The sequence below is a fragment of the Strix aluco genome, chromosome 2 (assembly GCF_031877795.1).
Source record: "Strix aluco isolate bStrAlu1 chromosome 2, bStrAlu1.hap1, whole genome shotgun sequence".
In the NCBI taxonomy this organism is placed as follows: Eukaryota; Metazoa; Chordata; class Aves; order Strigiformes; family Strigidae; genus Strix; species Strix aluco.
In genome coordinates, this window is record NC_133932.1 from 14,480,529 (window position 1) to 14,505,310 (window position 24,782).

General features: G+C 36.9%; 1 protein-coding gene across 3 annotated transcripts; it reads right to left on the reverse strand.

Moving 5' to 3' along the window:
- Positions 1–883: 883 nt before the first annotated feature.
- On the reverse strand, positions 884–24,782 carry HJURP (Holliday junction recognition protein). 3 transcript variants are annotated; one of them, XM_074811877.1, is made up of 13 exons: positions 24,685–24,782; positions 23,112–23,178; positions 21,639–21,703; positions 20,399–20,426; positions 15,973–16,028; positions 14,400–14,439; positions 10,184–10,245; positions 8,983–9,081; positions 8,178–8,238; positions 5,645–7,224; positions 5,049–5,112; positions 3,566–3,653; positions 884–1,450 (listed from the first exon to the last, which is right to left on the reverse strand). In XM_074811877.1, exons 2-13 carry the CDS (start codon positions 23,140–23,142, stop codon positions 1,330–1,332), a joined length of 2,295 nt encoding a protein of 764 aa, XP_074667978.1. In that variant the 5' UTR covers positions 23,143–23,178; positions 24,685–24,782; the 3' UTR covers positions 884–1,329. The 3 variants fall into 3 exon arrangements, with proteins under 3 accessions (XP_074667978.1, XP_074667968.1, XP_074667989.1); XM_074811867.1 differs by lacking the exon at positions 24,685–24,782 and adding an exon at positions 24,430–24,588; XM_074811888.1 differs by lacking the exon at positions 23,112–23,178 and having other exon boundaries at positions 24,685–24,775.

A 24,782-nucleotide genomic window follows, 5' to 3' on the forward strand; every position in this document is an offset into this window, starting at 1 on the left:
GACAGCAAGAAATACAACCAACCCCTCCCTTCTTCCCAGGCTCAACTTTGCTCCCACTTTCTCTAACTCCTTGCCCCCAATAGCGATGGGGGATGGGGAATAGGGGTTGTAGTCAGTTCATCAGCTGTTGTTTCTGCTGCTTCTTCTTCCTCAGCAGGAGGACTCCTCACACTCCTCCCCTGCTTCAGCGTGGGATCCCTCCCATGGGAGACAGACCTCCACAAACTTTCTCAGACACGAGTCCTTCCTATGGGCTGCAGCTCTTCACAAACTGCTCCAGTGTGGGTCACCCCGACGTGTTGCAGTCCTTCCAGCACTGAACTGCAACAGTGGGGGGTTCTTCCCTCAGAGTCCTGGCCTTCTTCGGGTGCAGCCCCCTGCTCCGGCGTGGGGTCCTCCACGGGCTGAGGGGGGTCTCTGCTCCACCGGTGACCTCCACGGGCTGCAGGGGCACAGCCGGCCCTCTCGCCACGGACTGAGGGGGGTCTCTGCTCTGGCACACCTCCCCCCCACCCCTTTCTTCCACTGACCTCAGTGTTTGCATAGGTGTCCTCCTCACAACTCCTCCTCCTCCCACATTCCCTTTTTTAAATATATTATTGCAGAGGTGCAGCTAATCGGCCCAGCCTTGGTGCAAAGGAGAGTCCAACTTGGAGCGGGGAGAGCTTTGAGAAGCTTCTCAAAAGGGGCCACTGCTGTAGCCCCCTCCCCTGCTACCAAAACCCCCCACCACTCAAACGCAACAGAGTACACAAAAACTGCTCCTGAGAACTCATGTACCCAAAATAAAATGTTGAAAGCAGGTTTTGTTCAGAATATGTTTTTATTTAGAATATATATTGTGTCAGGTAGAATTTTGACAAAACACAATAGAACTATCAAACCCACTAAAAATTATAACATTTTATTGAACAATCACTTTTGGTGAACTAAGAAAATTTAACATTACAATTACATAGCAGGGATATTACAAGTCATAGCATATAACACCACATTTGTATCATCCAGCCTAATTTAGTACTATACTCATCTAGTACTGATATCTATGAAGCATGAAAGAGCTTGTTACTTATTTTATTACTGAGAAGCAAAGCTTATTAGCAGAGAGCACATTCTGTTATTATAAACACTACTAAATAGCTGATTTAAGCTCAGCCATAGAAAGGAAGCCCAATTCACTGCAATACACCTCATGAAAGCAAAGGAGTAAGAAGTGCCCTGTCAGAAGGGACGAACCAGTTCCTCAAGATTTACATTACAGGGAAGTATAAATCAGGAATAATTTATGCTTGATTTTTGGAAGAAGAAAGAACAAAACAAACTCAAACTTCATAAAACAACCTTTTCTCTGCAGCAGTCCATGAATGTTCCTAGGTGAGTTTTGGCCAGGAAGTCATCCTTGCTGTGATTTTGGTCCTTCCCATCAGTGTAGTGTAGTTTTCTGGATGTCCTATAGAAAATAATTGTTTAGATGATGAAGTAAATTACACAAAAGTACTATACTTGCTGAAACTCCGATGAACAGAATGAAGTTGAAACAAACTGCCAAACCAAGATATCTGAATGTCTTGACTGTGAGCAGCAGTGGGACTCCTTGTGTGCATTCCTGTGTGTTTTCAGCTGGGGAGGAAACTTTTCATCCTATGTCATTTTAATGTCTCAGTAATGCTACCACACTAAATAGCTATTTACGTAATTTAGGTTAAACTTCAAGATGTAATCTTTGAATATATTCACAGATAACTAAAAATGAATGATACAAGTGAAAATACAATTATTTCCTTGTATATTACTTAAGAAATGACATAACTTTTTTAACACCTATTTTAAACTATTTTGGTTTACATCTGACAATTAAGTATAGCCATATAGCTGTAGGACAGCATTCACACAGAGATGAAGATAAGTTTATTAGTTATAAACATTTCCTTTTCTGAAATATCTCTTTCATAATCATGTTCTAGATAAAGGCAATCAAGTTCCAGACAGGAAGACAATATTCCTTTTCTTTCCACAACCATTCATTACAACATACAGCATTTTGCCACATGGCTTAGGCATAAAACTTCTGAAGGGCTCTGAAGCCATTAAAGAAGAGCTTCACTCCTGGGAACCATAGAAGACTAAGAATATCACACCACAGGCCTAAGGAAGCTTGCCAGCTGACAGTCCTTTTTGGTTACAAATCATCAAACATGGATTTGTGAAATTAAGGAACAAAGAAATAGATTTTATTCCATATGGCTTGGCAAGAAAGTACTCCATGAAAGCCTGATTTCCAGCTCTTCCTCAAACTTCTCTAGTTACAACGCATTAAGGAAAGGAAAACCTTTTCCTTCAGAACAATTCCTAATCTCATATGGAGGGCTATTTTGTATGGAGTCAGGATTTTTCTGACTGAAGTGAGAAAAAAAAAAAGAGGGAATCCAAGAACTGAACAAAAATTTACTCAGCTAAGTGGGCATACTCAACATCACAGAAACATCCTTGTATACTCATCAGTTTGCCTCCTATCTTCCATTACATCAAAAATAATCCAAATAAATAACAATACTGATAAAGATTGTAATACAAGCCTCTAAGTTTTAATTCTATCTTTACTTAAACGGAAACTTTTTTCTTTAAATCATGCGGCCTCTTTCCTGGTTAAGCTCTCCGTATGAGTAGTTTAAAAATGCATTCAGGCTTCCTTTGAAGTTTTAATTTGAACATTGTTGGAAAATGTTGATATCAGCTGTATGATCATCTCAAGCATAGTGAAGATATTTCTTGACTGAGTTTGGGAAGGCAGCTTATCTTGTGGTGCCAAATTAGACTTTTTGGCAAAGAGGCATGTAAAAAACATTTTGGAAATAAAATGAGAAACTTTTTTGAGAACTTTTAATGCTTTTTAATCCTTCTGCCTATTAGTTTGTAATTAAAAATCCAAGAGATTTGAAACTTGAGAATCCTTTAAAAGTCACACATTTTCTAAGAAAAGCAGATGTAGTAGGCCAGTATCCAGGGTGCTGGAAAGAGTGCTCTCCTTCCAGAGATCTAAATACACTGCCAATAGTGGTAACAGCAGGAGGAGAGGATCTCATATCTTCCAGAGCCACTGCCTGTTTACACAGAGCCAAAATCCAGATAACTATGCCCAACTGCAGAGAAGCTAACTTCTGAAAGTCCTTTTAAATGGCAACATACTGACCTCTCCACAGCCGAAGAATGAGAGGCCTTGTCAGCTCTAACACACAGCCAGAATCAAACCAATTCTACAGTTTTATTTAAAATAATAAATGCCTCTATAATAAGCATAAAATAAGGATTAGAGTAGCTATTCATTTAGGCTATCTTACTAACTTGTGTTCACTAGCCATCCATGCTGGAGCCTGGCTAGTTTTGTCCACAGGCACTCGCTTCCCAGTGTTCAATTCTGCAGGTTTGTTTAGCTTGGGCTCTCCCAAGCATCCATGCTGATTTTCATTCCCGAGCTATGCATGTAAGCAACAACCTCCATACGCTTAATACAGATGTAAAGCAGCAAGAATCTCTTCTGAATTGTCTTCTCTCAAAAGAAACTTACCTTTGGTGACACGTCTGTGCATTTCCAGGACAGCTGTAATTCTTCATTGCCCTTGGCCAACCAGAGTGGGCATCTGCAATCCCAGATTCTGGTGATGAAAAACAGGAGTATGAAAAAGGCAAGAACAATGCTGAGTAGCATGGACACTACAGTATGTTGTTAAAATATTACCCTATTAAGACATTGTTAATACTCAATTGGCATACTTCAACGTGCAAATTTCCTTATGAAAATATTCTAATGCAAAAGGTTGTGGCAAAACTTAATTTCAAATACATTTTATACACAATATATGTAAGTATAAGATAGGTTTCTTCAAAATGTTTATAATTTATCAACATTAGAACAAGGTAGAAATAGAAGAAACTGTTGATACCAGAAAAAAATGGAATAAGTGTGAGTAAAAATTGCAGGAAGGCAAAATAAGACAGATGGGATAAGTCCACCTCAACTGATCAAATTCTTTACAATCAATCAGTAATGAAAATGCAACAAGGCAAGAACCATGCAAACAAGAGTTTCTTCTGTCATTTTCTTCTTGTATACAAGTTGACAATATTTCAAGTCACCTTCTTCAGTATTTTCCTTTACATGTTAGTTACTTATCTTGATGACAAGCTTCATTAAAATAAAATATGGAAAACAAACATTGGTGATTTTACTTAGCAGGAAAATGTTCAGGTTATGTTATAAATATGCTTTATCTGAAATCAGTTAAACAGAAATTAAAATATTAGCATCTAAAATCTTAAACTAATGTAGTTTTAGGGCTGTTTTTCTTTAATTGTCAAAAGTCTTTTTATCCAGATTAATAATCTAATTCACCTAAGCAAGTGAGGTTGTTTCTTCAGTATGAGGGTGGTGAGACACTGGCACAGGTTGCCCAGAGAAGCTGTGGCTGCCCCCTCCCTGGCAGTGTTCAAGGCCAGGTTGGACGGGGCTTCGAGCAACCTGGTCAAAGGTTGTCCTGCCCATGGCAGGGGGGTGGGACTAGATGGTCTTTAAGGTCCCTTCCAATCCAAACCATTCTATGATTCTAAGTGACAGTAGCCATGCAACAGCTCAATTGCAACTTTTTGTAAAGCTGAAGAATCCAAACCAAGGCATTTGGTTATTCAAGTGTAGGAATAATAAACTATGCATTTCCTGCTGAACATTTAGATACAAGAAGTAAAAGCAACAGCAAACTTCAAATAAAATAAAATTTAAAAAGGATGAGAGAAAACCAGCAGATAATAAACAACACTTCAGTAGGAAAAGTCCTAAAGAACTTAAAGAACAGCTTCTTAAATAGCTGTTAACAGGAGATTAGAGGAAACCCTTTTCTGCATAGATTCCTTAAAGGCACATTTAAACATACCCAATTATTATGATGTAAAAGAGCTGTCACCTAGACAGTGGTCTATCGAGATCTGTAGATCTACTCTTTGAAGCAGTGCTTGCAATTTCTAAAGCAGCAATTCATAAAGTCTCTGAAACTAACCTTGTATGGAAGTACCAGGAATATCAAGAGAAGTTTTATCTGAAGAAGGATGAAATCCAGCGTCCTGAAAATAAATCAACAGATTACATTGATGGAAAACCTCACGTATTATTTCGCAGCTTGCCTCAGAGGAAATGACTGGGAACCTGGAAATAAGGGCCTGATTTAGTACTTAAATCAACAAGTCTAACAATTCCAATGAAACCCAGAAAAGCTTAATTTGTCTCACTTTGTCCATCTATACAATGACTAAAATGCTGTAATTTCAGAAGGACAACACCTTAATTGACAGGGTCACTGTTTGAGATTATTTTAACCAGTGACACAGTCTATTAAAAGGTAACAAAAGCATTTTATAACCATGAATGTTATTAAATACAGTGGGCTTCCTCACATGATCCAGGAGACCTCATACAACTTATATTTTACCAAATAAAAATTCCCCAAACCTGTAAAACAACCCTACTGACCAAATAGCACCAGAAGTATGCTGTCACTAGTATAAACAGCTTCCAGCTCCAAATCATTTTTTAAGCCCTTCTACAAGTATCAGCAAAGAGTACACAATAATTTTTTTTTACAAGGTCCTTAAGTACCTGACTTTGACAGTTGTGACTGTCAAAAAAGCCGGGGCTACTGCCTTTGTATATGCTCAAAAAATCCATTTCAACTGTCTGAAGATTAAAGTTTTTTCTTTGAGAAATCTGTTGACATTTTGTTGAAGGAAAATAACGTTCCGGTATATTTCTCAGTCGCTTTACTGGTGAACAAAGAAGATCATTTTGAAAATTTCCTTGTCTTTTAACTCTGGGAATCGCAGATAAAGTTTGAACAGGTGAGTTAACAAGAGCATTTACAGTTTGAGACATCTGTATTCCTTCGTATTTCCTTAAATTTAAAGATCTCCGAAACCCAGGAAGTTCTGGAACAGCCTCACTACACAATTGCTCATAGATTCTGTCAAATTCTCTATCACACTGTGTACTGGACCTCACAGAATCAATTAAATTACTCTTCACCAATCTTCCTTTCTCTTCAAGGTTCTGTGAATTTGAAAGAAGTCTTGTCAATATCAAAGGCTTTTGGATTTCTTCAGAACACAGTTTGTCATAGACTTTTTCAAATGCATCTTTGTATTTCGGGGTCATCTTTGAAGGACTCTGCTTCATAGACAATGAGGAAAATGAGTGTTTGCGCTGGAAAGAAAGTCCTCTTTCAGAAATTATTTTTTCGGGATTTATGAGCAAAGTGTTTGATGCTCTTGCAAGAGAAGAGTTTGCAACCGGTGTAAGAGTGTTACTATTGCCATAGGAACTGCAAGTACATGAACGCAACTCTGAGGTATCACCACAAGGAAAGTCAATTTTTTGAGTTTTACTCTCTTTTACCAGCTGAGGAGCTGTTGACCCTGAACTGCCAGTAGATATTATAGAACAGTATTCTAGGGAACATTTGTAATCCGATTTTTCACTTTCTTTGCATTTTGAATTCTTCAGTGAGACAGTACTCTGTAACTCATCTTCAACTAGAAGTGTCTTTCCCATTCTAGCCATGACATTAGGGAAAACAGTCTGTTCGGAGACTTTCTGACCTTTTCGAGATACCAAGTGATGTTCTAAACTTGCGTCAGAGTAGTCCATTTTGTTTTCATTTGTATCAATGTAAGAATAAGGTACCAGACCAGAGAAATCATTAACGGAACACTCGTCATCAGAAAGTTCTCTGATCTCATTTCCAAAAGTTTGATTCTGGATGTTTTCACTTCTTCTGCTATATATGCTGGATAGTAATTGCTTCAGTTTAAGAGGTCTGAACCCTCTGATTTTGTGTACAGTGACACAGAGCTTTGGTCTTCCAGAACACCATCTTTTGTGCCTTAAGTGTCCAAACATGCATTTTAAGTATCTTCTCTGAGACTGCTTTGTCATGAGCCTTGTAAGTGTTCCTACCATTGCTGGATACAAGTCTGCAAGAGTTACATTGCTCCAGGAGCATTCCTCATCTGCAGACTGGTATTCTTCCAAGATACTATCACAGCAATTTTTATTCTGTTCTGGAGAAGGTTGATGCTGGGGTATGGTTATTGTATCTGGTGAAATAGGAACATCAGAAAATTGTAACTGTAGATGTCTAGATCTTGACAACTCTTTCTTTCTGCAAACACTGGCTCGGTTGCCTATTCAAGAAAACAAATGAATCACAAAACAAAGCCAAAAGAAAAAAAAAAAAACCCAAACCAGTTAGGGAACTCCCAGTAATGTATTACATGACTTAGAAATAATTGTATACGGTACAGATAGTCTTACTGTAATAGCATATTTCATTAAGCATTTTGCCAGGCTAAATGGATGATTAACATACAATCCATTAAGAAAAAATTAAAAGGTTTTTCCTAACCATATTGAATTAATAGACTATAGAAGACAGAAGTGAAATGTGTTGGAAAAAACCCTATTTTAATATAGCTTAGTATATAGATATAAAATATTTTCATTGTAGAGGCAGACTGCTTTGCTCTCTGTGATTTCTGACCAGGAGGAACAGCCTTATCCTACAGGTTTAGTTACTCAATTTCATATTACTTGAAAGCTTTGTACTTGGTTAGTACCAGTGCACCTTTTCTTGCTGTAAAGCACGATGAAGATAATTCTTTTTGTAGTTGTTAGGCTTGAAATATTTACACCAAAATTCTATCTCAGGTTTGTATCAAGTCTGGAGAGCTTCTGAAGAAAGAAATCTTACTAGCAAAGTACCACTTTGAGTACCCATTACCAGCAGACCCAAAGCAATTCCTTACATTCCTTGAATTTAAAATAAGCAGAACAAAAGAGATATGCTTTCATTTAATTTAGCTTAATGCTGCTGAATTTTTTAACTATGCATTTTTTTCCTGGGGCTATTTAAGAAAAGCTGGTTTTATGTATACAGGTTATTTATTTTCTATTTTTCAAATACATTTTGCCATAAGCAAAATGTCTAACTTTTCTTCAAGAATCCAGCCTGTTGAACTTCTCTGTTGGAAGTGCCTCTGTGTTTTCAATACATTAAATATTTATTTCTAATAAATTTTAATAAAAACACATTTTGTAACTAACATATTTGACCAACACCCAAAGGATTTAGTTATACCAATCAGTTCTTGCGCTGGTGAAGCTAAATGAAGACCTTTTGACAAACCTTGAGGTGCTACCTGAAAAAGAAAGGAAAAAAGGACACAGTCTAATATCCTGAATTTTTTGCACATTAAAGGTAATATCAAAACCTTATTTGTAACTCCTCCTACTCTCTCCTTACTATACTAGCTCCTGTACAGAGTTATGGTCCTAAGGGGCTTACTAAATTTCAGATAAGGATGAAGAAGTCTGGTCTAAAACTTCAGCAAGAATTTCTAAGAGTTACCAGTTTAATCTTAGAAAGCTATTTATCATCTTTGCGACTTCTACATTATATATCATATTTTAATGCCTTTCCCAAATATGAGAATTTATACATGGATATATATAACTGGATAATCTATACATCTCTGGCAACTCCAGTAGAAAACTGAAACCATAACATGTAACATAACACTTCGTCCTCAGCCACCCTCACTCCTGAAATCAAAATAAAGCTAAAACTCCTTTTTTCTCTACAACTCTCAAATTAAGGCTTTCCAGAAAACTTACTGAAGTGAAAATCAACTCACACATCAGGGTTCAAAGAACAAAGTATAAAAATAAAAGAAATATTTGGATATTGTCTGCTCTGTTTCCTACAAATCATTGCTGTCAGAGACCCGAGACGCTGTGATGTTTACATGGAGAGTAAGCAGGAGAGGAACAATGATGGAACAGCAGAGAAGTTGTACTAGAATTCATTGTGCTGCACCGTTAGAGAGTTCTTATTTCATTCTAATTAGCTAATAACTTAGAACAGAACAGGAGAAATATGTTACCGTAATCCACTTGGGAATATTTCTAGTATAATCTTGTACTATCACATCCACTTTAAGTTTTCCTTTCTTTTGAATGTTCTTATTATCTATACATAGATTCTTAGAGGGGAGAAAAAAAAGTAATTAGAACACATAGAGTTTATTGACACTGACAAACCGAAACATATTACTTAGATTTGTTTCAAGCTAGTGTTATTCAGATAAGGATATCCAACTAGCATAAAGTTATTTTAATGAATACATTTTACATTAAAAAAAATGAGAAGGAACTGTAATTGAAGACACATAAAAAGAGATAACTAGCTAGTTTATTGATGCAGGAAAGCACACACTGTCTCAGAAGAGCCACTGATAAAAACAGAAACCATCCAGATGAAGAGTCCTAGTCTTAGGTTACAGAGCATTGGTAATTAATTACAGCTGCAAATCTTTACACATATTATTAATATCCCATGAATTCATATACACATTGAGGTCTACTCTGTAACACACCTCTACGTAAAAATCTAAAAGCATTTGGTGATAAATAGCAAAAGTTTTTCATCAGTGCAACTCTTGCTTTCTGAAGTAGTTTGTATTAGCTGTTGTTGAAGACATGACAATGCCTAGCACTATGCTAAACAAATAAGCAAAGTAAATAAATTTTCAGTAATTGTATTTCAGCAAGCAGAACACAGGATTACAGTGGCTGCACACACAAAGTATGTGTTGTACTTTTCTTGTGTAACTACTCTGGGTAGTCCTGACACCCATAGTCTAGTTTGGAAAACAACTGTAGAAGACTCCAGTCTGCTTTTGTTATGGTAGCCATTATTTCAGATTTACTTTTTTTTTTTTTTTAAATCATGTTACCTGTTCATGCTAGACTCTCAGGTGAATGACCATGGTTTTATAAGTGTTTTCACTTTGTGATTCATCTGGTTATTCTTTTTCCATACCTGTAACAGCCCTTCTGAGGGTTACCTGTTCTATGCAATATATTGTATGACTTTCTCTGGTATACTGATAATATGAATACATAATATTACTTCATATTGGTCTTCACGACATTATTTATTGAACCTCTCATTTGCTATGCTTACTAAAAATGTGCATTAAGATGCAGACTACATAGAGTCTTCTGCTGACTGAATCAACTCAGACATGTGTAATAATTTCTATTGAACACAAAATTATTCCATTAGACACCCAAAATTTTTACCTGGACGTGAACATCTTCAAATTTTCTTCTTAAAGAAACTATATCACCATCACTTTCTTCATCTACAATTTGAAGATAAATACTAAGTAAAATCTAGTAGAACTCTAAAATAGAAATGTTTTTAAACACACTGTATAACTCACTGACTGAACTGGTTTCATTTTAGAAAATGGTTTTCTACACCAAAGCTTTTTATCTATATTCAAGTCCAATTGAAAAGCATGGTTTATAGGTTCATAAATGACTTGAGGGCAACAAAGAAGATAACTTGTTTGTAACCAGTTTTTCAAGATTTATGCTAACCATTTCAGAAAGTAGAATATTTTCAAAGCACTGCTCTGCAAGATTCACTGTACATTAATGAATCGTTCCCACTTATTTCCCACTACAGTCCTAAATATCCCAACAAAGATAGTAAGGACCTTCTACCACACTTCACTTAGTTTGTTATTGTCAAGACTGCCTTGGAACTGCCATGGTGAGAAGACAGACTTGAAAATATTAAAAAGCAAGTCCAAATCTTCCAACTCAATTTTTAGGTATCCTACGGGTATTTTTGTGAATGAAACGCAACAAACCAATTTTTTTTTTTTTTGCTAGATGTAGCCAGACATTCCAATTCATCATTAGCTAAAGCCTCAGTCTTTCACGATTATAAAACATGACTGCATTGTAAGCCCTGATTTTTGAGTTTCCCTGGCTGTTATATCTTTGTCCCATGATTGTGTTCACTGCAGGGAGGGAAAGAGGAGGAGAATAACCCTGAAAAAGGAAACAATGAGTGAAAAAAATCTTGGTTATGACATCTACCACATCACTGTCTCTTCATACTATTCTTAAATTACTAAAACCAGAATGAAAATCTTTTCCAGCTAATCCCATCTTCCTTTTTTGTTCCCCATCAGTGCAATCATCACCTACAGCTCTGTGGACAGCTGCTGCCGTAGAGCTAGGATAAAGATGCATATGAAAAAAATGCTATTTTTGTAGGAGACAACTTTGTATCTTCTGGTGAAAATGTTATGCAATCAGAGCTTTGGCTTTGACAGTATACCTGACCCCAGTAGAGTTATTTTATTAGAACTGAAACCCATACCTGTCAGATTATCAAAGTTTCTTCCCACATGACTAACAGAAGACAAAGTTGTAGTCACTTTAGCCACAGGAAATCAGTTACTAAGCATCAGTGGCAGAGGAAGCAGTAAGAATGTTAGTGTTTTAAACTGGAAAAGTTTCAGCCTCCAATTTCTGTTTTAACAGCTAATACTCTCCGTCTGCCATACAGTCGTCTTCTTCCAGTAGCATTGGGCAGAAAACTGGCAGACTGCTCCCAAAATGGTCACTGAGATGACCAGAATAGACTGCTATAAAAATGGAAGGTTCTTGAGATAAAGGTAACAACTCCAGTGTCCAGGAATGGTCAACTCCATCATGCTAATCACAAATTATTAAAAATAGTTTGTATCATAGAATGATTTGATCTATATACAAGTTGAACACTCTTCTAGGTCTGAAACCTCACAAAAGCATAATTTTAGTATGTCTTCAATGTATTGTCAATCATACTCAAATCACTGGAACACTAATTGTTAGCAGAGGACCATGGCACAGCACTGAACAGGAAAAAGTGAAGTATCTTCTCTAGGGAACTTAGAGTGTTTCTAAGGGCGAAAAGGGAAATTTGGAAAACCTCTGCTCTTCGAGTACAGAAGAGAGAGGAAAAATGAAAACTCCCATCTTTCTCCCTGGAAAATTTGACTTATAATACAGGAAGTTATTTCACTGGAAATGCACTCAATACGCTACCATTACCTAAAAGATATATGTTACTTAAAAGATGAACATGTTAGTAAGGGGTTACTGTAAATTTTAAGTTTTGACTTTGATGTCATCCTCTAAAATTAAATACACTTAAATAAATGTACAATTCAGATTGAACTTTCCCCTTTCTCTCCAAATAAATTCATTTTTTCTGTGATACTGTCCTAATAGATACAAGAAATTGCACATGGAAAAGGAGGTGATTGCTGACAGCCAACATGGGTTAACTACAGGAAAATCGTGAATGACAAATTCGGTGGCCTTCTACAATGGGGTGACAGTGCTGGTGGACAAGGGAAATCATCTACCTGGATTTGTGCAAAGCATTTGACACCGTCCCACACAACATCCTTGTCTCTAAATTGCAGAGACATGGATTGCACAGATGGACCACTCGGTGGGTAAGGGATTGGCTGAATGGTCTCAAAGGGTTGTTCAGCCTGGAGAAGGCTGTGGGGAGACCTTACAGCAGCCTTCCAGTCCCTAAAGGTACAGGAAAGTAAAAGTACAGCAAAGGTGGGGAGGGACTCTTTATCAGGGAGTATACGGATAGGACAAGGGGTAACAGTTTTAAACTGAAAGAGAATAGATTAGATTAGATGTAAGGAAGAAATTCTTTCCTGTGAGGGTGGTGAGACACTGGCACAGGTTGCCCAGAGAAGCTGTGGCTGCCCCCTCCCTGGCAGTGTTCAAGGCCAGGTTGGACGGGGCTTTGAGCAACCTGGTCGAGTGGAAGGTGTCCCTGCCCATGGCAGGGGGGTTGGAACTAGATGGTCTTTAAGGTCCCTTCCAACCCAATACATTCTATGATTCTATGAAATTGTTCAGACATCACTATACTTTGCCATGCTACTTCCTGTGAAACCAAAGGCAGACCCAATAATTTTCCCTATTAAGGGCAGACCAATACTTGCAGGTACAGGTGACGGCTGTTTCACTTTATTTGTACCTGTTGATAGGCTTTGCCTACTTTTAGAACAAAAATACAATGTAATTGTGAAGGCAATGTTTCTTTCAGGTAAGAAACGTGAAGCATTCTGTAGGAATACTAAAGATGAAAAAAAACCCTACCAAAGCTGAAGTTTTAGCTAAAGCAGCTGAAGATACATGTTTTTCTTAACAGTTAGCTATTGCTAACCTTCTATATAACACAAAAAAATAAAAAAACCAAAAAGCCAAACACCTAGGTGAATTCCATTCTTAAGTGAGAAATCCAGTCTCAAGTCTCTAAGAAGCTACTTTCTAGGTCTTACTGTATTTGGAGATAGCTGGGACTCACCGAGGCTGCTATAAATACTCTCCAGTCTCTTCCTAGAACATTCACAACAGGAGGAGTGGATAATCATATTACTGTGTGCTGCTGTGAAGATACCCAGGTCTGAACGGCATCATTTATTTATCCCATGAGTGCAAAAGACACAAAGGACACGTACAGAAGCTAAGCTACAGATGCCCCTGAAATTTGTTTCCTATGTTTCATTGCGCAGGTTGAGAAAAATCAAAGTTATATTTTCTGAATTTGCAGAAATTATTTTATCATTCAGACAGATACTTGAAGTTATCCTCTCAAATCACAGGAGGACAGATTTCAGATTGCTGTATCTTATTTTCCCAGCAACAGAGAAGTAATCATCTGCCTTGGAGAGAGCTATGTGTATGAAGCACCTAATTTATACCACAGAATTTAAAAACCAGCTAACCATATTTTGCTGCAACTGCTCTTTTAACCATTAAATGCTGGTTACCACCTAGCCATAGTTTAATTTACATAAAATAATTAGTTTTTATATGCACAAGAATCAAAAGATCTTCAGTAATACAAGTTTTAAATATTTTAAAAAGTCATTCCAAGATTGTTATCACTAATTAATACAATCAAATAATTATTTAGGTATACAAGGTCAAAACCACCCAAAACTTTGCAGAAGGTTACAAGACTGATGCTGAAACTGGTACAAACACTACTGAAGACTTACTGTTGCAGCTGAATGCAATTTCCATGTTTACCAGACTGCTAGAAATTAATGTATATATTGTAATTATTAATAAAACTTATATGGCCACTTACACCAAAGTTTTGATTTCACTGTTCCTTTCTTTGTTAAGAAAAGGCAATTGAACATATTCCATATTGACTTTCCCGTGCATCAGGGATTCAGGACCGACATTTTAAAGAGGAATGTGGATATTGATTTCCTAGTACTACCAGTACCTCAGTCTCCTGTTTTCCTATTCTCTACTTGCTGAAAGGGTATAGAACACTGTTTTATAGGCTTATTTTTCCTATATTAGAATTATTTTTCCTATATTAGAAAAATTACAAAAAAGTTATTAGCAATTTTTTTTTCAAAAAGTTAAAAGAAAAGGTAGTTAAAAAGTAAATTAAAAAACCCACCTACGTCAGATGTATCCACACAAGAGCTCTCAGGAGATTCCTTAAAAGCACATGAAAGGAATTAAGACCTGGTAGCATAAACTATGTTAACTAGTCTGTAGAATTTTCTGCTCTCACTATTTGCTCAATTTTTTGGGGTGGTAGTGAAACAAACCCAGTTGTATTCCACAAACTATGTCCAAATGACACCATCTTTATTAACAAATATGTACACAAATTTTTCTTGATTCACATCTCGCTACTCAATGGGGAAAACTGTTTTCTTCCCAGCCCTTCTGTATTTGGACAAATAACAGAAGGAGAAGTCATCATGCAATAAGAGCAAAAAACAGTTGACAGATGAACTCTAATCACCAAATCTTTATCAGTGTGTTCTGGGGATTTTCTCTGTGTTCCCATGTATAAGGAAAGCTTCTTAACTGCCCTCTTTAAACAATTCTTATATATAATAGAGCAAAAACCCTATCTGAAATATTTTGTAGAAGTCTTGATAGTTGCATAAAAAGCTCATTTTTAGGGATAAGGACCCTTTTCTAAATGTTTACAATCTACATCTGACATCACGTTCTTTAGAATTTCTTTTAAAAAAGTCTAAATCCAGTCTAACTAGTTCAATCATAAAATTAGTGTATTGTGGGTTAAAATGACATCAATAAGACAATTCTACCATCTATGTAGAACAAATAACTAGGAGTGACCAGTGAGATGGCCCATATCACTCTTCAAATGCTGAATGTTTTCTTCTTAAAAAGATAAGGAGTCAAGAGATGTTACTCTAGACACCCATAGATTTTACAAATAATACTTGTTTTAAAGTTAGACACACATATTGCCTAACTAAAAAGATACTTGATTGTTTAAAGCCTATACCCAACTGCTCTTTCTCCTTTTAAATAAACTTAAGAGTAGAATTCAGCTGAAATCCATGGCTGGTATCATGGCTGCTATTTGATACCCCAAATATCACAATGGGAGGGAGGATATGTAATTATATGAAACATATGTAAACATATACCACATAAACAACATGAATAGGGTCATTGTAAAATTTTTTTTTAAAACGCATGAATCCACCATCACAAAATGTATGAGACCACCACATATAGAAGTCCAGAACTTGAATTTTTCACCACCTCAAAGCACAGAACCTATTGGGGGAGGAAACGATCAGGGGAAGTATACTAGATGAGCAACATCAACCAGAACCTGAAGATTTTAATTTTACACAAACATGCACTTGGTAAGTAAAGAGACATCTTTCCTAAAATAATGCAACGACATGAAGGGAACAACATGAAGGGAGATATAAAGCAATTGTTTAATAAGGTATCTAAAGTTTGACAAACTGCAGAGAAAGAACTGCAGCAAAATACCTCAAGCCCTCAATTTTTTCAGAAGTCCTTATTTAAGGAGAATAAAGTGATTCAATTCAGCAATTAATAGATCTTTAAAAATCTAGCTTTATAGCTATGGTACAGGACCATCTGCTCATAATTAATTTCTTACGTTTAACTACATAAATATGTTTTCCCAAAGAGGCTTTATAACAGTAAATGCAGTGTGGTGCCCATACCTGATGTGCTCTTGAATATCCATTTTCAAAATCACTGGTCTGTTGCTTTGACATTTCTTAGCATGTATGGAAGGAAAAAAAAGAATTCTATGTTGGTTTGATAGGCCACAGATCAATGTTGTACAATGTTGTTGTTATACACTATTTTGAATATTTTATATTTATTTATATTTTATATTATATTTATTTATATTTTGAAAATTTTTTAACACCAGCATTTAACAAAGGGAGACTGAAACAAAGAATAGACAAGTGATGGAACAAGATTCTAGTCAAATACAGCAGACTAACTCTGATCAGAGGTGTACATCTACCATATTACATGTTTTCTTCTTAACCCATAAAGCACCACAGAAAATAAAAAAAAATTGCCCCTTTATCAGGTGGTATCACTTGTAGAAAAGGAAGCCAACTGCAAACTTTTTGTGCATATTTCCTGGCATATGTTGAAAATGATAGGAAAAAGACTAACTGCTCCTGAAGCCTGAGGGTAGAGCCCCAAACCTCTATTGCATCTTTTTAATGATTTTTGGCAAGGGAGCTTTCTAGAACTGCCAGGCCCATCTCCCTTCACAAATAGACCCACCCACAATCTTTGTGGGTTGGTTTCCCCCCTCCCCATTTATTTAATAAGAAGCAGAAGAAATATAAAGAGTGTAAGAGCTGTCTAATGTAGCAGAGATCTCCTCTTTTTACATTTCAACCTATATTTTGTTCTTCACTAGCTATCACAACTCAAGATTTAAATAAAATCCAAAACATTAGACCCACAAAGAAGCTACCTTCGAATAAATGTGACTTCCACGTAAGCTTATTTCACAGTCTCTAAGACAGATATTGTAGCTATTAAAATCACACAGATTGAAAACTGTTTTGATATCGCTGAAAAAAGTTACGTTTCTAACCATTGTCTTGTTAGATTTAAAAAAAGTATCTGTTAGAAGCTACAACCTCTCAAGTCTGCATACAGTGCATATGGTTACGATATGCATATAAAAATTATTGCCTAAATCTATTGTTAATGCTGCATAAATTACAGAAATTTAATCTTTCCCAAAAGAGAAGATCTACATCTCCAAACAAATGACTCTGCTGGTACTAAAGTTGGAGTGGGACTTCTCATGATTGGATACATGTGATAGACTAAATAATAAAAATAATACGTATGCTTTGGCAGATACGTTTACCATACTCAAGACTGTCATTAAACAAGTTTCTGCTTAATGCAGAATTTGTTCTATTTGCTTTTTTCTGCATTTCTGTTTCCAGATAAATTGATGTCAAGTATCACAAGCAATATACTTTTTTTCATTAAATGGTGAGAAAACCTCTCAAACCTACCTCAGGCACATAGGTATTATTTACTCCCATAAACACTTCATATTATTTAATAGCGCCAAGCAGACATCTAAAGGTTTCCAGTTTTCTAGGGGCTTAAAGCATATGGAAAGGAACCTAAAGACGTCATCTATTTCTGCTTTCATTTTAATGGAGGAACAACTATACTTAACTCACCTCTAGAAGTCTAACCCATTCTTACGAGCAACTCCACAATCTCTAAGAAACGTATTTCAGGACTTCCTTATGTTTACGTTTGGAAAGCTTTTCCAATATTTAACCTAGAGGCTGTCTTTTTTTCTCCCCACCCCCAATTTAAGTCCTATCACGAGGGGCTCTAGTAACTATTTTTTTTTCTGACTCACTCCAGCTAGTCAAGCTACTGTCAAATACAAACCAAAGTACTCCACCACAAGTTTTATCACTGTTGAACAGTACAGAAAACCTGTTCTGTGTGCTTTACACACTAGGCACCTGCGCATATTTTCTAGCAGTGTGCACTATTTTCCCAACAGAGTGGTATTCTTGGTTGGCTCAACCAGCCTTCAATACTGCCTCTTCCTACATTTCACTATTCCTACATAAATCTATTACTTTGAACTTCTCTGCATGAAAGTACATGTAGTTTACTTTGAGTTTTAGCCCCAGTTTGTCAGACCATATTTCACAGTGGTCATCCCTACTTGGTATCATCTGTGAGTATCCCCCCTTCCACTATTTACTTAAATGAAGTATAAGATAGCAATTTGCTCAAGACAAGTCCTGGAAAAAAAACCCCTCATTTCCTTTCAGTCTGTACACAGACCACTGATAACTACTCTATAAAACTATTGATAACTACTCTATAAAACCAGTCCCTCACATAAAGTTAATGAAGCATATTATATAACCAGAAGGCTCTGGCTTCAGCTTGTAGCCTTCTCAGGAAATTTATGTTCACTATTTTGCAAAAAACTACAGTAATTCTTCCTTTAGAATATATTAGCAATGCATTTTTTTAGAAAGCTAAGTAAAACGTTTTCCAAACATTTCTGGATTGGGAACACAGGAAATCAGAATAACGTGGTAATGTCCCATTGAAATCCCTTACTGAGCAAGATCTGTGAAACACCACAGAGGGTGTTTCATTTGAAAAAAACTTCTCAAGAAAGAATTTTAAGTGGCTAATATATGATAGAAATACTGCTCCTCTTGGAGGTTGAAATTTAACATACTTGGTGCTCCCATACTCAAAACTGCCATATATAAAAGAAACCCCAAACACTCAAATGTCATTTTACCCAGTAAAATTTCATGGGCATACTGGACATTCTATCCTAATAGTAAATTAGATTCTAGCAAAATTCAGAATTGCGAGTTGGAAAAAATAACAAGACACCCCATATTCTAGGAGAAGGGGTTCATTAATAAGTATTTGGGTCTCAAAGATATTTTAAATGTTCACACTTAATAGAACAGAACTTTATGTATCCTAATTGAAAACACATATCAGACCCACCAAAGAATATAGAACAAGAATAGGTAAAATCTGCACATTAGCTTTAATAATCCATAGCCAGAAGGTGGGTTTTTTTAGTTGTTGTGTTGGGGTTTTTTAGGGGGCCTTTTTGTTTTGTGGGTTTTTTTGTTTGGTTGGTGGTTTTTTTGTTGGTTTTTTTTTTTTTTTTTTTTTTTTTTTTTTTTTTTTTTAAAGGGTAACACCAACCACAACCTGTCAGTTCAAATGCTTATTCCACGTACTTTTGTGTTTCATATAAGAAAGTGCAAGATATGATTTTCTTAAATTGAACAAAATCCATGAGATTCTTTTATAGCATATATAAATATATACATATAAATACCAATCTGTAAAAGCGGGTTTGTCCTTATATCAAAAGCTGTTAACACTAGTGTTATTCCCCCACCTTCAACGTTTAGTTAATATTTCTTCCCTAGGATAACTTATAACTCAAGTCTTTGGTCAAGTTGTATTAAAAGTTGGAAAAAATATGTAAAATATCAATTTCTCTGCTTTTCTATCTTATTTGTAATGTAGCACACTAAATTTAAAATTAATTAGATCAAGTCTTTGTAGCATTAAAGAAACTCCAAGTAAATTCCTTCAATAAGAACTTCTAAGGCATTCCAACCTTAGGTCAAAACACAAAGGTTAACAAAAAATTACTTCTAAGAATTCAAGTACTGTATCTTTTAAAAACCTAATTGCTAGATGCTCTTTCTTTCCAAGTTCTACTGCAGATTGTAGCCAGTCATTTTTTGCACTTTTCAGACTCATCTGCATATATTTTCCAAAAATCAGAGGCAAAGTCTGGACCATCTGAATCTTTTTGTATCAGACCCTTATTTCCCAGCTGAACACTTTAATTTCACAGACTGATTCAAATCCTATACCTGAATCCTGTATGGACAAAATTTTTGGTAGGATGTAGAGGGAGAGACACACTAGGTTGTGTTTTGTCCTCATATGTTCAGCATAAAAGTTTCTCAGATTAATGTCATAAAATAAGCACTAAAGAAATCACTTCAAAACCTTAAGAAAATAAGCCCAACATACCTTTGCTGTAATAAACATCATAGCTTCCCCCAATCATTTATCCCAGCAGAAACATATTTTATTAGAACATACAGCTCCCTTTCAGAACAATGAAAAGATCTTCAGATGTATGACATCTCCCTGAGTAGTATCAGAATTACATTTTTCTGTGCAGTCTTGATTTGACTTCCATCATGGTACTTGATCTCTAATGAAATAACCGTACATTACTTTTTCCTGCGGGCAGCCTGAATCATTCAGTACACAGAATAATCTGCTAAATTTTTTGATAGCTCATCATGCAACTTCATGAGATTCTTCCAACACACTTTTTTTATATGCCTATTAATCTAGTTATTTTCAAGAAGCCAGCAATTTCCAAATTTCTCCACTTGTACACCCACATATAAACATAAGCATAGGAGGTTTTTTTGAGTGGTTCCCCCCACATGAAGCAGTGAGTATCCTACAGAGTTTGGCATAAAAGCAGGATACCTTCTATTAAGTCAATTCTTTGAATAAGATCATTTACAACACTTCTTTTAAACACTTTACCTTCATTCCTTTGAATTCCTCTATTATGCTGCAAGTAGAAATAGGAAAAAAAAAAAAGTCAGAAGAATCTTAGAATAGTGAAGTTATTTTAACAGATGCCTTTATTTTATTTGGTGTATTTCACAACCAGGCACTTCATAAATAACCATTCAGTTTCCTTCAGGTTTCCCATGGCCTGATCAGAAAAGCCACAAATGCATGATAAAACTTACCTGATCATTCACTTCTTGCCATATCGTTGCTGCTGAAATCACTGCAAGAACATAAGCTATAGCTACCTTGGCCCACATAAGAGGCTAAGACAGAGAATTCCTCTTACAGCCCTTAATTGATTTAGTCTGCAAAGTTGTGCAGCAATGCTTAGTAGATGATGCACAAGGTATTACCAGGAGCGGAAAACAAAAGGGGAGATACAACACCTTTTCTGTCTCCATTAAATCTAACACTCTTGCTCCCCAAGAGTGAAATTCAGTATTTCACTCCTCATTCCCTCACTCTTTGGGGTTCAGAACTGCTTCTGTGTTAACTACCATGGGACACTACACAACTTAGCTTTTTAGACAGATATTAGGAATGTAGCAGCAAGGTGACATCTGATAGTTATGTGAAAAACACTAAGATTTTTATGAAATTCACTGTTGAATTCTTATGGGGGAGTTTAGGAAATAGAAGAGGAAGTGACTGCTTGTTTAATGTTAATACTGACAATAAAAAAAAATACAGATCATATGCCCACAACAGTAATGGCTTTAGCCTGAAGCAGACAGCGAGTGCTGAGACTGCAAAGATACTTTAAATACTCTAGCACTATTTTACACACACACACACCAAAAAAAAAATCTAAAGATGGAACCAGGAAGCCCTTTGGAATTAAAAAGCTGAGTACCTGAACCAAGATAAATTGATTCAATGCATGTTAACTTCAGTAACAATATTCTGATGGGATCCAAAAGTACATGTCCCCATCAGACAGCATGTAAAAAAATAATAATTTTCCAGGTTTACCAGTGGTGCTAGCCACTGGTAAATGGTCATCTATTTTAGTCTCTCTCATCTAACAGGCTTAACCAACCTATCCTAAAACCTTATTTTAAAGCTATGTTGACTTCATTGATTAATATGTCTTGCAAATATTATATAGTACAGCAAGATTAGAATGTATTCCTATAGACATTATATATATATAAAAAAGAAATATTGCTACATTTTGACTGCATAGTAGGACTATATTATTAGATACCTCAATTACTTCCTTCTTCGATTTTTTACACTTCTTGGTTGACGCTTCCCCCCATTGTTTTTCTCCTAGAAATAACAAGAGATATCAATATAAACATAGATTTTCTTATAATAGTATCTATACCAAGTATCATTCTAACAGACATAAACATTTAGGAAGAAATTACTACATCATAACAAAACATTACCAAATCTGAACAGCCTCCAGTACAATTGCTGAAACAAACTTATAGAAAAACAAGAGAATATTGTAATTTCTAGTTAACTAAGAAGTCAGGCCAAAATAAAAAAAAAAAAAAAACAACAAACCATATGCTGAGTCTAACGACATTGAGCTAAAATCCAAAGAGCATTACAGCTCTAGATGCTATGAAGAGGGGAAAAAAAGCAAATTATTTTACTTTTTAAATTTCACTTAATGCATGCAGACTACATGGTACCTGAGTTTAGTTAAAGCCATAATTAAGGCTTTACAGGACTGAGATCCACATTCATTCCGTATTGAATAGAGGTTACTAAACCAAAACCATAACCGAGCCTTTACAAATCCAAGACTGTGGATTACAGTGCTGTACGCATGTTTCCTCCCCCTCTCTTGATGGGCAATGCATATAAAACACTATAAAATGCAAGCTTCCCAGTCTGTAAAAGCCTTTGAAAAGGAAATCACATTTGGTGCAACGATTACATTGGGTTTGACACTGTGGTAGTACTTCATGTGTACGTCCAGTAAGTTCTACTTTACAAGAATTGATACGGCAATTTACGTATCATAATCTTCACTTACAGCGATAATAAAAACTGGCAGAACATTTCATTTCCCAGTAAAGCCACCAAGCTACTAAGTCACATGTCCCACTAAAACCCTGAGCAATGTATTTTAAAACAAAAGGTTTTTTTCCACAAGAAGCACTCCATAAGCATTATCAACTTTATAAGGGATCAACAGTTATAATGAAACACTGGAAAAATATGACATAGCACAATGTGGTATAGATTTACACTAACCACATGAAATGAAAAGTTAAAGAGACTATTTACCCAGTCAACCCTGACATCTGACATAACAGAAATTTATCAGAGCAACCTACAGAATACTACTAACGAGATGAACTACACAATCCATTCACGCGTTATCAACTTCCTGCTAAAACCTCTATTCCTTTGTTTCAGTTCAGTTTTCTCCATTTTGATTCTTCTTCATACAAGTCATCCGAATATTAACCATTGTTATCCTGAACTTTGCTAGTAACTCTTTTGTATTGTCTAAAATAGAGCATACAATGGACTAAAATGTTGCGTATAAATAAATTCTCCAGGTATTATATGCATGTACCAAAGGCTACATATGAAATGCCATACCTAGGTGGACAAAATTCAGTATCTGTTGCAACTAAATGTTATATAACTGCCAACAGTTACATGCATTATTAAGTTGAAATATACAGCATGTAAAGTTTTAAGAAGTTCTTACCTTCAGGTGTATTGTAAGTGAGAGTTGCCATGGAAATAAGTAAATCATCTTCGAAAGGATGATTATACTAAAAGGACCATTAAAGATTACAATAAATTATTACAGCAATGTTTTTAACATGCATTTTAAGTATTGTTTTTAAACCATTTTCCTTTGACCAAAATGTGACATTATCTGTACATTGTTTTATTCATTGAAGTTAGAAGTCAGCAATCTGGAAATATTAATTCCTAGAGGAAACATATATATTTTAAGCATGTACATAAGTCATTCAATTTCAAAGCATAAGCCAATCACTGACAAAATGGGGCTTCTGAGAGTTTTCAAAGTGGTTATGTTACTCTGTTACAGTTTCCTCTAAAATTCCTCTGTAGTTACTGGAAGTAGCCACTTCGCATAGATCTACAGCTCATGACATATAAGAATACCCAATCTAATGCTAGATAAGAAAAACGTTCTAGAACCAGACTTAGCCTTATGCCAGCACCTAGACATTAGCACAAAACATTTCCCTAAACAGCAAAGTTGACATCCCAGAATAAATACATGCATCTCTGGACAAAGGTGCGTGGCTCCCACAGCTTTAACACAAAATGGGTCTAAAGGAAGGAGTATTTGTGGAGGGAGTCTCCCACTTCTTTTTGTAGTTTTATTGAAAATACCACATCTGATGCTTGCTATTTGGGTTAAGGGCACTATAAAGACAACTTGAACTTAGAATTAAGCCACTTATTTGGTACTGGCAATCCCGGATGTAAGTTTTATGGATGTATTCAAGGAGCTGGCTCTTTACTAGCTTAGTCAGTCCAAGTCCCAGGAGTGCATGGCTCAGCACTACTGCAAAACTGCCTGAGGCCCTGGGTGACAGCTGCTTTTGGCAGCCAGGAGAAATAGGAGCTTGCGATACCACAAGTAATTGATTGACGAAGAGCATTCAGCCGCAGTTACTGCAAATTAATGTCCACAAAGAAAAGCGCACGCGTCAGCACCGAGACCCCAGGCCTTAGAGGTGACGAGGAAGAAGAGGAGCCGAAGGCTCTGCCACTGCCTAAAGGCGAGGTGGGCAGGGGGCCGTGCTGCCTCACACCCTCCCAGAGGCGCTCAGAGGGTCGCCGAAAGGGCGGCCAGGCCCGGCCGAGCCACGCCACGCCATTTCGGCACGGGAAACCGTAAGCAGACCGCCTTCCTGAGACGGGCGGCAGCAGCCCGGAGGCCCCGCAGCTGACAGAGCTGCCCCACCCCGCCGTCCCCGCCCCGGGAGGGTGAGGGGAGCCTCTGACAAAGGCCCCTGCCCAACGGGGGCGACCGCGGCCCTCACCCGCTCCACGATGCGGTTCAAAGAAACAACGAAACGAATGTTGCTCCGCCGCAGTCGCTCCTCCACGTCGGAGTCCATGGCGGGCCGGCTGCTCCCCTCTTCTTCGTCCTCCTCCATGGCGCCAGCGGCCAAGCGGGCGCCCGCACACCCAGGCTAAGGCCCCGGTACCGACCGCTACTACTACCAGGCGCTTCTGCCCCCCCCACGCCAATTCAAACAGCGCGCCAACGCCCACCGCATCCGCCCATTTCCCACCTTGATTGGGTCTTGCTCACGTCAGTTCAGGCACCGCAGCCCATCCGAGCACGCGGTGGGGGGCCTTCTCATTCTGATTGGCTACTAAGAGCTGCCGA

What these genes read in the sequence shown, in the direction of transcription:
- HJURP (XM_074811867.1), bottom strand. Translation starts at nt 24,546, where the DNA reads ATGGAGGAGGACGAAGAAGAGGGGAGCAGCCGGCCCGCCATGGACTCC. An exon ending in GATATTCAAGAGCACATCAG is followed by an intron (nt 14,440 to 15,972) that starts GTATGGGCACCA and finishes TGTGCTTTTAAG; the next exon opens with GAATCTCCTGAGAGCTCTTG. An exon ending in GCACAGACGTGTCACCAAAG is followed by an intron (nt 1,451 to 3,565) that starts GTAAGTTTCTTT and finishes TATTTTCTATAG; the next exon opens with GACATCCAGAAAACTACACT.